This window comes from Panulirus ornatus, chromosome 20, assembly GCF_036320965.1.
Source record: "Panulirus ornatus isolate Po-2019 chromosome 20, ASM3632096v1, whole genome shotgun sequence".
Classification (NCBI taxonomy): Eukaryota; Metazoa; Arthropoda; class Malacostraca; order Decapoda; family Palinuridae; genus Panulirus; species Panulirus ornatus.
The window spans coordinates 48,653,148-48,671,161 of record NC_092243.1 but is presented as its reverse complement, the minus strand read 5'-3'; the positions used below and the strand labels follow the sequence as shown (position 1 = coordinate 48,671,161).

Below are 18,014 nucleotides of genomic sequence, written 5' to 3'. Positions count from 1 at the left end.
GGGGAGAAAGAATACTTCCCACGTATTCCCTGCGTGTCATAGAAGGCAACTAAAAGGGGAGGGAGCGGGGGGCTGGAAATCCTCCCCTCTCACTTTTTTTTTTTTTTTTTTTTTTTTTTTTTTTTCCAAAAGAGGGAACAGAGAAGGGGCCCAGGTGAGGATATTCCCTCAAGGGCCCAGTCCTCTGTTCTCAACGCTACCTCACTGATGCGGGAGATGGCGAATGGTATGAAAAAAAAAAAAAAAAAATATATATATATATATATATATATATATATATATATATATATATATATATATATATATATATATATATCTTTTTCTTTTTCTTTCAAACTATTCGCCATTTCCCGCATTAGCGAGGTAGCGTTAAGAACAGAGGACTGGGCCTTTGAGGGAATACCCTCACCTGGCCCAATTCTCTGTTCCTTCTTTTGGAAAATTAAAAAAAAACCGAGAGGGGAGGATTTCCAGCCCCCCGCTCCCTCCCCTTTTAGTCGCCTTCTACGACACGCAGGGAATACGTGGGAAGTACTCTTAATCCCCTATCCCCAGGGATCTATATATATATATATTTTTTTTTTTGCTTTGGACTGTGAAGGATGAGAGGGCCTGAGAAGTGAGCCAGTTGTTGTTTGCTGATGATACAGCAATGATGGAGGATTTGAATGAGAAACTGCAAAAGTTGGTGAAAGCTGGAAGTGTGTGTAAGGAGGAAGTTCAGAGCAAATAAGAACAGAAGCAAGGTTAGTGGATTTAGCAGGGTTGAGGGACACATTAGTTGGATTATGAGTTTGAATGGAGAAAATTGGAGAAAGTGAAGTGTTTTGGATACCTGGGAGTGGACATGGTAGCAAATGGAACCAAGAAAGTGGAAGCGTGTCACAGGGTAGTATGTGGGCGAAAGTTCTGGGAGCACTGAATAATGTGTGGAGAGAGATACCTCCCACTGAGGGCAAAAATGGGTGTTTAAAGGTATAGCAGCTCCATCAATATCAATATCATATAGATGAAAGGCACAGGCTATAAATGAGAATGTGTGGAGGAAGGTGGATATGCTGAAAAGGAAATTCTAAGGACAATGCATGGTGTGAGGTGGTTTGATCGAAAACATAATGAAAGGGTAAGAGAGAGGTGTGGTAATAAATGGAATGTGGTTGAGAAAGCTTAAGAGGGTGTGCAGAAATGGTTTGGACAAATGGAGAGAATGAGTGATGAAAGGATAACATGAGAATATATGTGTCAGAAGTGGAGGGAACAAGTTGAAGGGGCTGACCAAACCAGAGATGGAAAGATGTAGCATAAAAGGTTTTGAATGATCAGCACCTAATGATGCAGAAGAGTGAAAGGTGTGCATAGGAGAGTAAAATGGAATAATGTGGGATACCAGAGGTCAATGTGCGGTCAATGGACTGAATCGGGGCATGTGAAACTTTTGAGGTAAACCACAGAAAGGTATGTGGGGCCTTGTTGAGGATAGGGAAATTTTTTTCAGCACATTCCATATAACAGCTAGAAATTGTAGGTGGGTGGATGCTGCCTTTCTTTGTGTGTCCCTGGTGCTTCCAGGCTAATGCAGGAAACAAGTAAGTAATGAGAAAAAAAATTAAATATACATCTTTTTTATTTTTATTTATTATACTTTGTCACTGTCTCCCATGTTAGCGAGGTAGCGCAAGGAAACAGATGAAAGAATGGCCTAACCCACCCACATACACATGTATATACATACACGTCCACATACGCACATATACATACCTATACATCTCAACATATGTTTTTTTTTTTTTTTTTTTTTTTTTTTATACTTTGTCGCTGTCTCCCGCGTCTGCGAGGTAGCGCAAGGAAACAGACGAAAGAAATGGCCCAACCCCCCCCCCCCATACACATGTACATACACATGTCCACACACGTGTATACATACCTACACAGCTTTCCATGGTCCACCCCAGACGCCTCACATGCCTTGATTCACTCCACTGACAGCACGTCAACCCCTGTATACCACATCGCTCCAATTCACTCTATTCCTTGCCCTCCTTACACCCTCCTGCATGTTCAGGCCCCGATCACACAAAATCTTTTTCACTCCATCTTTCCACCTCCAATTTGGTCTCCCTCTTCTCCTCGTTCCCTCCACCTCCGACACATATCCTCTTGGTCAATCTTTCCTCACTCATTCTCTCCATGTGCCCAAACCATTTCAAAACACCCTCTTCTGCTCTCTCAACCACGCTCTTTTTATTTCCACACATCTCTCTTACCCTTACGTTACTTACTCGATCAAACCACCTCACACCACACATTGTCCTCAAACATCTCATTTCCAGCACATCCATCCTCCTGCGCACAACTCTATCCATAGCCCACGCCTCGCAACCATACAACATTGTTGGAACCACTATTCCTTCAAACATACCCATTTTTGCTTTCCGAGATAATGTTCTCGACTTCCACACATTTTTCAAGGCTCCCAAAATTTTCGCCCCCTCCCCCACCCTATGATCCACTTCCGCTTCCATGGTTCCATCCGCTGACAGATCCACTCCCAGATATCTAAAACACTTCACTTCCTCCAGTTTTTCTCCATTCAAACTTACCTCAACATATGTATACATACATATATATATATACACATACAGACATCTACATATATACACATGTACATAATTCATACTGTCTGCCCTTATTCATTCCCTTTGCCACCCCGCCACACATGAAATAACAATCCCCTCCCCCCGCATGTGCATGAGGTAGCGCTAGGAAAAGACAACAAAGGCCACATTTGTTCACACTCAGTCTCTAGCTGTCATGTCTAATGCACCAACACCACAGTTCCCTTTCCACATCCAGGCTCCACAAAACTTTCCATGGTTTACCCCAGATGCTTCACATGCCCTGGTTCAATCCACTGACAGCACATCGACCCCGGTATACCACATCGTTCCAATTCACTCTATTCCTTGCATGCCCTACACCCTCCTGCATATTCAGGCCCCAATCGCTCAAAATCTTTTTCACTCCATCTTTCCACCTCCAATTTGGTCTCCCACTTCTCGTTCCCTCTACCTCTGACACATACATCCTCTTTGTCAATCTTTCCTCACTCATTCTCTCCATGTGACCAAACCATTTCAAAACACTCTCCTCTGCTCTCTCAACCACACTCTTTATTATCTCACATCTCTCTTACCCTTTTATTACTTACTTGATCAAATCACCTCACACCACATATTGTCCTCAAACATCTCATTTCCAGCCCATCCACCCTCCTCTGCACAACTATCTGTAGCCCACGCCTCGCAACCATATAACATTGTTGGAACCTCTATTCCTTCAAACACACCCATTTTTGCTCTCCAAGATAATGTTCTCGACTTCCACACATTCTTCAACACTCCCAGAACTTTTGCCCCCTCCTCCACCCTATGATTCACTTCCGCTTCCATGGTTCCATCCACTGCCAAATCCACTCACAGATATCTAAAACACTTCACTTCCTCCAGCTTTTCTCCATTCAAACTTACCTCCCAATTGACTTGTCCCTCAACCCTACTGTACCTAATAACCTTGCTCTTATTCACATTTACTCTCAGCTTTCTTCTTTCACACACTTTACCAAACTCGGTCACCAGCTTCTGCAGTTTCTCACCAGAATCAGCCACCAGCGCTGTATCATCAGCGAACAACAACTGACTCACTTCATAAACTCTCTCATCCACAACAGACTGCATACTTGCCCCTCTTTCCAAAACTCTTGCATTCACCTCCCTAACAACCCCATCCATAAACAAATTAAACAACCATGGAGACATCAGCACCCCTGCCGCAAACCAACATTCACTGAGAACATATCACTTTGCTCTCTTCCTACACATACACATGCCTTACATCCTCGATAAAAACTTTTCACTGCTTCTAACAATCTGCCTCCCACACCATATATTCTTAATACCTTCCACAGAGCATCTCTATCAACTCTATCATATGCCTTCTACAGATCCATAAATGCTACATACAAATCCATTTGCTTTTCTAAGTATTTCTCACATACATTCTTCAAAGCAAACACCTGATCCACACATCCTCTACCACTTCTGAAACCACACTGTTTTTCCCCAATCTGATGCTCTGTACATGCCTTCACCCTCTCAATCAATACCCTCAATCAATGCCCTGGTTCAATCCATTGACAGCATGTCAACTCCAGTATACCACATCGTTCCAATTCACTCTATTCCTTGTATGCAAGGTAGCACAAGCCTCATTCGCTCACATCCACTCTCAAGCTGTCATGCATAAGGCACTGAATACAAAACCCCAATTCACAGATAAGCCCCAAAGACCTCTCCCCATGACCACTTCAAATGCCCTAATATGTCTTCCCTTGTATACTACACCATTCTATTCTGTTCAGTCCTATGCATGCCTCACACCCTCCAGTATGTTCAGGCCCAAGCTACTCAAAACAACTTTCATTTTCATCATTCCTTCTACTCAGTTTTCCCTTTCTCTTTGTTCCCTTCACTTATGACATGTATAGTCTCTTCATCATCATCCCTATACGTCCAAATCACTTCAGCAAATCCTATTCAACTACCTATCTATATCTCTGATGCCTGTTCCTTCAGGGAATTCCTACCAAGTGGGTGACCATGGCAAAAGAGTTTCCACTTGATCCAATTCCACAGACCATTCCGTGCATTTCTCTCCCTTATGAACTTTTCCACTCAATTTTCTCGAGTCACAGGTGTTCTTCCTCTCACACCAACCCTTTCAATCATACTATCATACACTCTCCTTGTAAATTTCTCAACTTACATTCTTTCCACACACCCAAACCTCATCCATTCTACCACTCCATAATTCATTTCCCTTGCATTCCCAGCCATACTAAATCTTTCATATACCCCATCACTTCTTTATTCTATCTGGTCATATCACATTCTCTCATACACATCTTGATATCACACCTCTCTTTTACCATATAATTTCTTAATCAATCAGTCCCTCACATCAAAATTTGAGCTCAAACATTTCCAACATGTCCACCCTCCTCCATACTTTTTATCTAGAGCCCATGCCGCATTTCCTTACAACACTATGGGATGACTATACCATTAAACATACCCATCTTGGTTCTCAGATGGTGGCCTCTCTTTGCAAGCACTCAATGTGCCCATGACCTTAGCCCCTCCTCCACCCTATACTTTACATAAGCTCCCATGGTTCCATCCACTGCCATAATTACTCCTAACACCAAAACGTCCTCCAGGTTCTCTTCATTCAAACACAGACTCCATCCAACCTGTCTCTCTCCACTGTTAAACTCTATAACCTTACTCATTCACAATTACTCTCAGCTTTCCCTTTTCATTCATTCTCTCAAATACAGATTTCAACTTTTACAGCTTCTCACCCAAAACTGCCACCAGGGATGACTCACCTCCCAGGCAGCCCACATCCAATAGACTGCTGACCTAACCCTCCCTCCAAGACCTTTGCATTCACCCCTCACCAAACCATCTATAAACAAATTAAAAGCCATCACACACTTCTGCTGCAGACTCATCTTCAACTGGAACCACTCAGCCTCCTCTCTTTCTACTCATACACACACCTTAATCTCTCGATAGAAACTCTTCACTGCTGCTAGTAGCTTTCCTCCCACATCATATAACTGTAATACGTTCCACAAAGCATCTTTATTACATGCTTCCACCACATCCATAAATGACACATACAAACCCTTTTGTTTTTCTAAGTATTTCCCACAAAAATTCTTTAAAACAATGCCATGGCCCATATATTCACATATCCTCTATCTGTGCTTATCATTTTCAAATTAAAATCCTATTACATAAACAGTGCTTATAAAGCCATATACCTACAGTTTTTATTCTTCCAAATTATACACCAATTTGTCACACACATCAATTATGCTATAGTTCTGTGTAATTTGATATATCTTTAACATATTATGTCTCAGTTAAAAGCCAATTGACACAATCTATACCATTTAGTACATTTGTCTTTCACCTGTTTAATGTACCCTGAACGAAATCATAAGGATTACCATGTCAGAAAATTACACTTAAAATAAAATTCAACATTAATAACAGATAACTATATCATTGCTCATACTTCTATAACTTTCCTGATCTTTGAGGTTTCTTGCTACAGAAATAATGGATTTTCTCTTTTATGAGTGCGAAGGTGACTCTTTAGGTTATGTTTCAAAGCAAACTGATGGTTACAGTGTGGACAGGACCAAGGCTTTTCTCCTGTGTGAGTACGCATATGTCTGGTGAGGTCATATTTTCTGAGTGTTGTATAAGAGCAGTGATGGCATTGGTAACCTTTGCCACCTGCCCCAGCGTTTCCAGTTGCAATGGGTCCTCCCACGACTGGCATCTCGACACCACTCTCCACCAAAACCTGTAGGAAACCGTGGTGAATGAATTTAATCTACAACAGCTGATGTGCTTAATTTTAGTCATTAATTCATGCTTTTTTTACAGTTCTATGTAAGAGTACGGGGCTTGCTCAAGCACATATTCATTAGTAGCTCAAGGAAAAAATCATATCTTTTGAAACATATTAGAGACTTTGATATATGTAACATTGCTAAAAATATGAAATCTATGCAAAACACACTGATGAATATTCCATAGTACAGAGGACATAATTCTTATTTTGTATTAAATCTGTATTGGTTACAGCCACTCAACTTTGTATAGCTATTAACAGCAGTTCATCACACCCTAAAAGAGTTCTCATTAAAAAAAGTCTTCACTACAAGAACTGAAAAACCCAGGACAGTAAAACAGCATATACACCTCTGAGATAAACATTAGTACAATCTCTGGAAGTTAAAAGTTTTATAGAAGTGATTCTCAAATTGGTAGGTTTGGAGATGCACGTTGTGCTAATTAAAAACTTGCAAACCAAAGTACTCTAGTTCATGATAGTCACAAATGAAAATTTCTTCAGACTTTTTTCTGTGTGTGTGTAGTTGGGTGTGTGTGAGAGACTATCAACCTTTTGCTTATGAAAACAAAATTTCTTGTTCATCATTTTCATTTTCATCAAAAAAGTAGCAAAGAGGCACATAACTATAGTACACTCATTGTGATATACTTTGTTCATCTTGTAAAAGATCACTTTGCTTTGCTTTTCACTGAAGATGAGACAACACAAGAATTATACACACTTCTCAGGTGAAAAGTTGCAGTTATTTAAGGAAGGAAACACTTGGAACAGGAAGGGAGTTCCAGTGATGGGAATTGTAGGAAATAAGTAATGAAAAGAGATGATATTGTTTGCATGCAAAGGATATCAATAATACACAGATGACAAGAACTGAAACTGCAAGTACCTAGACATAATGGACTAAATTTCATATGAAGGCCCAACTGTGAAACCAAAGAGAGGCTAAAGAACAGTGAATATGAAAGGCTGAAAGGCTTGAAGTTAAAGTTCGGTCATCTGTAAAGTGAACAGCCATGAACTGGATTTTGCAATGGCTAAGAGGATTTGGATACATTTCCCCATATGTAAGAACAGTATTTCTGGGAAGAATGAACATATGGGAAGATGCAAGATAGAATGGGTAGCAAAAAGAAAGCTAGGTCTTTCACAAGTATTTTTAGCAAGTTTAAAGCTGTGTGATAAATGCAGTTTAATGTTAGTTCTAGAATGTTATTGTGGGTAGAGAGTCTGCAATCAGAGTCATGTTCTGGATCAGATAGTTCAAAACTTTCCATAATCAGTAATTAGTACTTGGGTTCTATATACCTCAAATGTAAAGAAGTTTGATTCATCACAGTATTGGCTGTGAACAAAAGTCAAGAAAAATGTATCAAGGTACTTGCTGAGGGTGTTGGTAAAGAGGTACTAAGCAGGGTAAATAAAGAGATTGTCCTAAGCTTCAAATGTGTTTGTAGGGTCTTTATCTTTATCAGATTATCAGATAAAAATTCCAGAAGAACTCCTGTGGTAATGGAAAGTAGTTATCAAAGAGATGTATTTAACACTTAACACTTCACAGACACTACAATTAGGAAAGAGAAGATCCAGGGGTAGAGGGGATTAAGACAGCCAAATGAAAGTTTTTGGGGGAAAACGTCTGAAAAAAGTCTGATGCCAAACTTTTTCAAAACTTTTGATATATCCACAATGATGCTGACTTACCACACTTTCATTTTTTCCTACTTGACCGCCAAACTTTCCAGGAGTCAAATTCTAAATGAAAACAGAAAATGAATGAGCACTGGAGAAGCCAAGGCGGTGTGTTTGTTATTACTGATGTCTTTCTAAGTGATGTATTTATTGCTTAAGAAAGTTATCATGTCTTTGTTATTTGTGATGTCAAGCTTCCATGCCTTTAAAGATAACCTAGGCGAAGCTTTCTTGTCTATATGTGAATGGTGAAAGGCCACCCAGGTTAGAAATGGATTGTATTTAGAAAGTTTATGGTCAGTAGGGATTGTCTGAAAAGCTCATGCAAGATTAAAACCAAATCTATGGAATGTATCTTTAGAACCATATAAACTATGTTATCCATAATTTGAACCTTCTAGGAATCAAGATGTCAGAAAGTACACAAATATTCTAAGAGAAAAATTAAGCACTGGCATACGAGGAAGACTAGTGGAACCATAAAAAGTAGAGGAATGCCAGAATCAAAAGCATAGTACTCTGCAAGTAGTTTAGAGTGTTTGTAAGCATTTTCTAAATTACACATTTTTAGAAAGTTTGTGATTTAAGAAATTCTGGAAACTCATGTTTAGGTTTATAGATATCAAGCTACAGAGGCGATTTCTATTTCAAAACAGCCATCATATCAAGACTACTTTTCACTATATCTTCACTCATAAGTGGAATATTCTCTTGATTTTAAGTTTGAACAGTATGTCTTACATAGTTTAAAGGTCAAAAATTCAATTCATTGCATCAATATTAGTGTATAATGAGAAAAAGTACTAAATCTGTTATCTGTGTGGGTATTTGAGAGTCATTCAGTTATGCGAGTACAAGGAATTTTTGATTTATGTGCATCTGATTTGTGCCATCTTTAGAATAACACACAAAGTCTATTCACACCCTTTTTAAATCTAAGTTGGCTTAAATCTGGATAACAATTTCATTGTTGAGCTCACAGTGCAATGATGTAAAGTTGTCAGCACTGTGCAAGAAGAGTAGAGAACTTATGGGTCACATCAATGAGCAGCTTCCCATCTTTCAATTCTCAGTACGTAGACACAGTCTACATTCATGAATGCTCCAGTATTTTGTGCTGCACTATACTGTACCAAATGCTGCATGTGTTTTGTCCCATGCATTATGCCATCAAACCACCTATTAAGTTCTCCTGGTACTAGTGGTGCTAAGAAGGGTAAGGCCATCACTAAAGTTAAGATGAATGTGCTCATATATATGAGACAGATGAACAAATAGCTTATGTGAACATGCCCTTAGACTTAGTGAATCTACTTTATCGACCATTGGTGATGATGCAGAGAAGTTCAAGGAGAAAGCCAAGAAAGAAGCATTAACAGTACATCTTAGACCTTGTATTTCTAAAGTTAATGTTGGAAATAATGGAAGGAATGTTGAACACAGATCATATACCAGACTCATGAAAATGTTGCCATCAACATACTTGTGATACAAGCAAAGGCCAGGAGTATATGTGATGACTTGGCACCAGAAAGAGTAGCACCAATGACACATTAAGCAAGTTATGGTTGGTTTGCAAATTTTAGGAAACACTATAATTACCACAAGATCAAGATGACTGGTACAGCCGTCTCCGCTAATGTCATTCCTGCCAAAAATTTCCTGGGAGCCCTCAACATCATTATCAAAAAAGGCAGTTATTCTCCTACGTATATTTTTAATGGGGACAAGACCAGATCATTATGGAAGAGAAAGCCTTCAAGAATGTACATTTCCCATGAAGGGAAGACTGCACCATGATTCAAAGCTGTCAAGTATCATCTCACACTGCTAGTGGAGGGGCAACTCCAAAGGTGAATGCAGGCTTAGACCATTAATGGTTTAAGCCTGTCATCAACATCTTGTGACAATAGCTAAGCACACTGGATTATCACTACCAACTTTGCCAACTGTCATCCAACCCATATGAACCCTTCCTCATCTGGTCCCCTCCACTTACCACCTCCTCTTTCTCCATCAGCACCAGTAAGCAACTCAAGAAAAGCTGTAAGTCTTAGAATTAAGTTTTTTATTTTCTGCTGTTATCTACTAGAATTAATTGTACAGCATGTGTATCATAGTAACATTCATTTCCTGGCACATATAGACTGTAGCTTTTCAGTGGTATGATACTCAGTACTGTCTCATTAAACAACAAAACTGGATAATCTCCACTATCAACATTCTTTGATTCAGGCATTTTTTATTTACATGACTATTTACAAAACCATGATTAGCATATAAATCAAGAAGTACTTGCATATGTCTGTATGTGTGTGTGGGTGTTTATATACATATGTATATGTACCAGGGTCGACGTGCTGTCAATGGACTGAATCAGGGCATGTGAAACGTCTGGGGTAAATCATGAAAAGGTGAGAGGGGCCTGGATGTGGATAGGGAAGTGTGGCTTCAGTGCATTACACCTGCCAGCTAGAGATTGAGTGCAAATGAATAGGGCCTTTTCTTGTCTGTTATCCTGGCATTACCTCATTGATGCAGGGTGTGGCGAAGCTGTTTCCTATGGAGAGGGGTGATGCCAGTAATGGATGAAAGCAAGCAAGTATGAATATGTACAAGTGTATATATGTGTATGTATAAGTGTATATATGTGTATGTATTAGAGTATATATGTTTATATGTAAATGTATGTGTATCTGCTCGTATGTATATAACTGTGTATAAAAGTGGATTTAAAAGAGAGATATACAAAAGCATATGTATGTAAGTAGGAGAGATGGCCAGAGAGTGTTATTGGATTACGTGTTAATTGGTAAACGCGTGAAAGAGAGACTTTTGGATGTTAATGTGCTGAGAAGTGCAACTGCAGGGATGTCTGATCATTATCTTGTGGGGTGAAGGTGAATATTTGTAGAGCTTTTCAGAAAAGAATAGAGAATTTTGGAGTGAAGAGAGTGGTGAGAGTAAGTGAGCTTGGAAAGGAGACTTGTGTGAGGAAGTACCAGGAGAGACTAGGTGCAGAATGGAAAAAGGTGAGAGCAAAGGACATAAGGGGAGTGGGGAGGAATGGGATGTATTTAGGGAAGCAGTGATGGCTTGCGCAAAAGATGCTTGTGGCATGAGATGCATGGAAGGTGGGCAGATTAGAGAGGGTAGTGAGTGGTGGGATGAAGAAGTAAGATTATTAGTGAAAGAGAAGAGAGAGGCATATGGACGATTTTTGCAGGGAAATAGTGCAAATGACCGGGAGATGTATAAAAGAAAGAGACAAGTCAAGAGAAAGGTGCAAGAGGTGAAAAAGGCGGCAAATGAGAGTTGGGGTGAGAGAGTATCATTAAATTTTAGGGAGAATAAAAAGATGTTCTGGAAGGAGGTAAATAAAGTGCGTAAGACAAGAGAACAAATGGGAACATCGGTGAAGGGTGGTAATGGGGAAGTAATAACAAGTGGTGGTGTGAGAAGGATATGGAGTGAGTATTTTGAAGGTTTGCTGAATGTGTTAGATGATAGAGTGGCAGATATAGGGTGTTTTGGTCGACGTGGTGTGCAAATTGATAGGGTCAGGGAGAATGACATGGTAAACAGAGAAGAGGTAGTAAAAGCTTTGCGGAAGATGAAAGCCGGCAAGGCAGCGGGTTTGGATGGTATTGCAGTGGAATTGATTAAAAAAGGGGGTGACTGTTTTGTTGACTGGTTGGTGATGATATTCAGTGTATGTATGGCTCATGGTGATGTGCCTGAGGATTGGCAGAATGCATGCATAGTGCCATAATACAAAGGCAAAGGGGATAAAGGTGAGTGTTCTAATTACAGAGGTATAAGTTTGTTGAGTATTCCTGGGAAATTATATGGGAGGGTATTGACTGAGTGGGTGAAGGCATGTACAGAGAATCAGATTGGGGAAGAGCAGTGTGGTTTCAGAAGTGGTAGAGGATGTGTGGATCAGGAGTTTGCTTTAAAGAATGTATGTGAGAAATACTTAGAAAAACAAATGGATTTGTATGTAGCATTTATGGATCTGGAGAAGGAATATGATAGAGTTGATAGAGATGCTCTTTGGAAGGTATTAAGAGTACATGGTGTGGGAGGTAAGATGTGGAAGCAGTGAAAAGTTTTTATTGAGGATGTAAGGGATGTGTATGAGTAGGAAGAGAAGAAAATGATCGGTTCTCAGTGAATGTCGGTTTGTGGAAGGGGTGCAGGATGTCTCCATGGTTGTTCAATTTGTTTTTGTTTATGGACGGGGTTGTTAGGGAGGTGAATGCAAGAGTTTTGGAGAGAGGAGCAAATATGCAGTCTGTTGTGGATGAGAGGGCTTGGGAAGTGAGTCAGTTGTTGTTCGCTGATGATACAGTGCTGGTGGCTGATTCGAGTGAGAAACTGCAGAAGCTGGTGACTGAGTATTGTAAAGTGTGTGAAAGAAGAAAGCTGAGAGTAAATGTGAATAAGAGCAAGGTTATTAGGTACAGTAGGGTTGAGGGACAAGTCAATTGGAAGGTATGTTTACATAAGAGAAAAACTGGAGGAAGTGAAGTTTTTTAGATATCTGTGAGTGGATTTGGCATCGGATGGAACCATGGAAGCAGAAGTGAGTCACAGGGTGGGGGAGGGGCCAAATGTTCTGGGAGTGTTGAAAAATGTGTGGAAGGTGAGAACATTATCTCGTTAAATGTGTGGAAGGTGAGAACATTATCTCAGAAAGCAAAAATGGGTATGTTTGAAGGAATAGTGGTTAAAACAATGTTATATGGTTATGAGGCATGGGCTATAGATAGGGTTGTGCGGAGGAGGGTGGATGTGTTGGAAATGAGATGTTTGAGGACAATATGTGGTGTGAGGTGGTTTGATCAAGTAAGTAATGAAAGAGTAAGAGGGATATGTGGTAATAAAAAGAGTGTGGTTGAGAGAGCAGAAGAGGGTGTATTGAAACAGTTTGGTCACATGGAGAGAATGAGCGAGGAAAGATTGACAAAGAGGATATATGTGTCAGAGATGGAGGAAACGAGGAGAAGTGGGAGACCAAATTGGAAATGGAAGGATGGAGTGAAAAAGATTTTGAGCAATCGGGGCCTGAACATACAGGAGAGTGAAAGGAGTAGAAGGAATAGAGTGAATTGGAACGATGTGGTATACCGGGGTTGACGTGCTGTCAATGGATTGAACCAGGCCATGTGAAGCATCAATCCATTGACATCACATCAACCACAGTATACCAAATCGTTCCAGTTCACTCTATTCCTTGCACTCCTTTCACCCTCCTGTATGTTCAGGCCCCGATCGTTCAAAATCTTTTTCACTCCATCCTTCCATTTCCAATTTGGTCTCCCACTTCTCGTTCCCTCCATCTCTGACACATATATCCTCTTTGTCAATCTTTCCTCGCTCATTCTCTCCATGTGACCAAACCATTTCAATACACCCTCTTCTGCTCTCTCTTTTTATTACCACACATCTCTTTTACCCTTTCATTACTTACTCGGTCAAACCACCTCACCACATATTGTCCTCAAACATCTCATTTCCAACACATTCACTCTCCTCCACACAACCCTATCCATAGCCCATGCCTCACAACCATATAACATTGTTGGAACCACTATTCCATCAAACATACCCATTTTTGCTCTCCCAAATAACATTCTCACCTTCCACACATTCTTCAATGCTCCCAGAACCTTCGCCCCCTCCCCAACCCTGTGACTCACTTCCACTTCCATGGTTCCATCCGCTGCCAAATCCACTCACAGATATCTAAAACACTTCACTTCCTTCAGTTTTTCTCCATTCAAACTTACCTCCCAACTGACTTGTCCCTCAACCCTACTGAACCTAATAACCTTGCTCTTATTCACATCTACTCTCAATTTCTTCTTTCACACACTTTACCAAACTCAGTCACCAGCTTCTGCAGTTACTCACCAGAATCAGCCACCAGCACTGTATCATCAGCAAACAACAACTGACTCACTTCCCAAGCCCTCTCATCCACAACAGACTGCATACTTGCCCCTCTTTCCAAAACCCTTGGATTCACCTCCCTAACAGCCCCATCCACAAACAAATTAAACAACCATGGAGACAGCGCGCACCCCTGCTGCAAACCAACACTCACTGGGAACCAATCACTTTTCTCTCTTCCTACTCGTACACATGCCTTACATCCTCGATGAAAGCTTTTCACTGCTTCTAGCAACTTACCTCCCACACCATATACTCTTAATACCTTCCACAGAGCATCTCTATCAACTCTATCATATGCCTTCTCCAGATCCAGAAATGCAACATAAAAATCCATCTGTTTTTCTAAGTATTTCTCACATATATTCTTCAAAGCAAACACCTGATCCACACATCCTCCACCACTTCTGAAACCACACTGCTATTCCCCAATCTGATGCTCTGTACATGCCTTCACCCTCTCAATCAATACCCTACCATATGATTTCCCAGGAATACTCGACAAACTTATACCTCTGTAATTTGAGCACTCACCTTTATCCCCTTTGCCTTTGTAAAATGGCACTATGCATGCATTCCGCCAATCCTCAGCACTTCACCATGAACCATACATACACTGAATATCCTCACCAACCAGTCAACAATACAGTCATCCCCTTTTTTAATAAATTCCACTGCAATACCATCCAAACCCATCGCCTTGCCGGCTTTCATCACCCGTAAAGCTTTCACTACCTCTTCTCTTTTACCAAATCATTCTCTCAGACCCTCTCACTTCACAAACCACCTTGACCAAAACACTTTTTTACCAAATGGTGTCCTAGCTTTGTCTCTTCATTGTATATCAACTGACTATTACATTTCTTTCTTGTATCTCCCTTGATGATGCAATTATTACACTAAAGTGCACTTAGGAACTTATGTTTCATTTTTCCACTGGACTCATAAGGATATGCTTGATGATGTGGAAAATTGTGATCCTTTCCAATATATACATTTATTTATTTATTCATTATACTTTGTCGCTGTCTCCAATGTTAGCGAGGTAGCGCAAGGAAGCAGATGAAAGAATGGCCCAACCCACCCACATACACATGTATATACATACATGTCCACACACGCACAAATACATACCTATACATTTCAACATATACATATATATATATATATATATATATATATATATATATATATATATATATATATATATACATACACACATATACATATATACACATGTATATAATTCATACTTGCTGCCTTTATTCATTCCCATCACCACCACGCCATATATGAAATGACAACACCCTCCCCCCACATGCACGCGAGGTATTGTCAGGAAAAAGACAACAAAGGTCACATTCGTTCACACTCAGTCTATGGCTGTCATGTATAATGCACCAAAACCACAGCTCCCTTTCCACATCCAGGCCCCACACAACTTTCCATGGTTTACCCCAGACGCTTCAAATGCCCTGGTTCAATCCATTGACACCACGTCGACCCCAGTATACCACATCGTTCCAATTCACTCTATTTGTTGCACGCCTTTCATCCTCCTGCATGTTCAGGCCCCAATCACTCAAAATCTTTTTCACTCCATCCTTCCACCTCCAATTTAGTCTCCCACTTCTCCTCGTTCCCTTCACCTCTGACACATATATCCTCTTGGTCAATCTTTCCTCACTCATTCTCTCCATGTTACCAAACCATTTCAAAACACCCTCTTCTGCTCTATCAACCACACTCTTTTTATTACCACACATCTCTCTTACCCTTTCATTACTTACTCAATCAAACCACCTCACACCACATATTGTCCTCAAACATCTCATTTTCAGCACATCCACCCTCCTCCGCACAACTCTATCTATAACCCATGCCTCGCAATCATATAGCATTGTTGGAACCACTATTCCTTCAAACATACCCATTTTTGCTTTCCAAGAAAATGTTCTCGACTTCCACACATTTTTCAGCGCTCCCAGAACTTTCGCCCCCTCCACCACCCTATGACTCACTTCAACTTCCATGGTTCCATCAGCTGCTATATCCACTCCCAGATATCTAAAACACTTCACTTCCTCCAGTTTTTCTCCATTCAAACTTATCTCCCAATTGACTTGACCCTCAACCCTACTGTGCCTAATAACCTTGCTCTTATTCACATTCACTCTCAGCTTTCTTCTTTCACTCACTTTACCAAACTCAGTCATCAGCTTCTGCAGTCTCTCATCTGAATCAGCCACCAGCGCTGTATCATCAGCGAACAACAACTGACTCACTTCCCAAGCTCTCCCACCCACAACAGACTGCATACTTGCCCCTCTTTCCAAAACTCTTGCATTCACCTCCCTAACAACCCCATCCATAAACAAATTAAACAACCATGGAGACATCACGCACCCCTGCCGCAAACCAACATTCACTGAGAACCAATCTCTTTCCTCTCTTCCTACTCATACACAAGCCTTACATCCTCGGTAAAAACTTTTCACTGCTTCTAACAACTTGCCTCCCACATCATATATTCTTAATCCCTTCCACAGAGCATCTCTATCAACTTTATCATATGCCTTCTCCAGATCTATAAATGCTACATACAAATCATATGAGCACATACACATGTACATATCCATACTTGCTGCCTTCATCCATTCCTGTCACCACCTCACCACACATGAAATACTGTCCCCCACCCACCCCCCCACCTCCCCTCCAGTGAGGCAGCACCAGGAACAGACAAAAGAGGCCACATTTGTTCACACCCAGTCTATAGCTGTCATGTGTAATGCACCAAAACCATAGGTCCCTTTCCACATCCAGGTCCCACACAACTTTCCATGGTTTACACCAGAAGCTTCACATGCCCTGGTTTAATCCACTGTCAGCACATCGACCCTGGTATACCACATCACTCCAATTCACTCTATTCCTTGCACGCCTTTCACCCTCCTGTATGTTCAGGCCCCAATCACTCAAAATCTTTTTCACTCCATCCTTCCACCTCCAATTTGGTCTCCCACTTCTCCTTCTTCCCCCCACCTCTGACACATATATCCTCTTTGTCAATCTTTCTTCACTCATTCTCTCCATGTGTCCAAACCATTTCAACACACCCTCTTCTGCTCTCTCAACCAAACTCATTCTATTACCACACATCTCTCTTACCCATTCATTACTTACTCAATCAAACCACCTCACACCACATATTGTCCTCAAACATTTAATTGCCAACACATCCACCCTCCTCCGTGCAACACTATCTGTAGCCCATGCCTCGCAACCACATAACATTGTTGGAACCACAATTCCTTCAAACATACCCATTTCTCCTCTCCAAGATAACATTCTCACCTTCTACACAGTCTTCAACACTCCCAGGCCTTCTCCACCTCTCCCACCCTATGATTCACTTCCGCCTCCATGGTTTCATCTGCTGCTAAGTCTACTCCCAGATATCTAAAACACTTCACTTCCTCTAGTTTTTCACTATTCAAACTTGTCTCCCAATTAACTTGTCCCTCAACCCTACTGAACCTAATAACCTTGCTCTTATTCACATTTACTCTCAACTTTCTTCTTTCATACACTTTACCAAACTCAGTCACCAACTTCTGCAGTTTCTCACCTGAATCAACCACCAGTGCAGTATCATCAGTGAAGAACAACTGACTCACTTCCCAAGCTCTCTCAACCACAGCAGACTACATACTTGCCCCTCTCTCCAAAACCCTTGCATTCACCTCCCTAATCACCCTATCCATAAAGAAATTAAACAACCATGGAGACATCATGCACCCCTGCCGTAAACCGACATTCACTGGGAACCAATCATTTTCCTCTCTTCCTACTCGTACACATGCCTTATATCC

At 40.8% G+C, this 18,014-nt stretch overlaps 1 protein-coding gene across 2 annotated transcripts in view; it reads right to left on the bottom strand.

Moving 5' to 3' along the window:
• Positions 1–326: 326 nt before the first annotated feature.
• Positions 327–18,014, bottom strand: part of LOC139755988 (uncharacterized) — a 540,334-nt gene continuing 522,646 nt past the window's right edge. Inside the window, exons 6-7 of one of the 2 annotated variants that reach the window (XR_011714233.1) lie at positions 2,601–6,438; positions 327–1,766 (exon numbers count right to left, since the gene is read on the bottom strand). Coding sequence is in view for 1 of the 2 variants with exons in the window: in XM_071674896.1 (XP_071530997.1) it covers positions 6,178–6,438 (261 nt within the window). In the remaining variant the exon portion in view is untranslated. Of the gene's footprint in view, positions 1,767–2,322; positions 6,439–18,014 lie in introns of those variants that run through there. The other variant, XM_071674896.1, reaches the window with a different exon arrangement.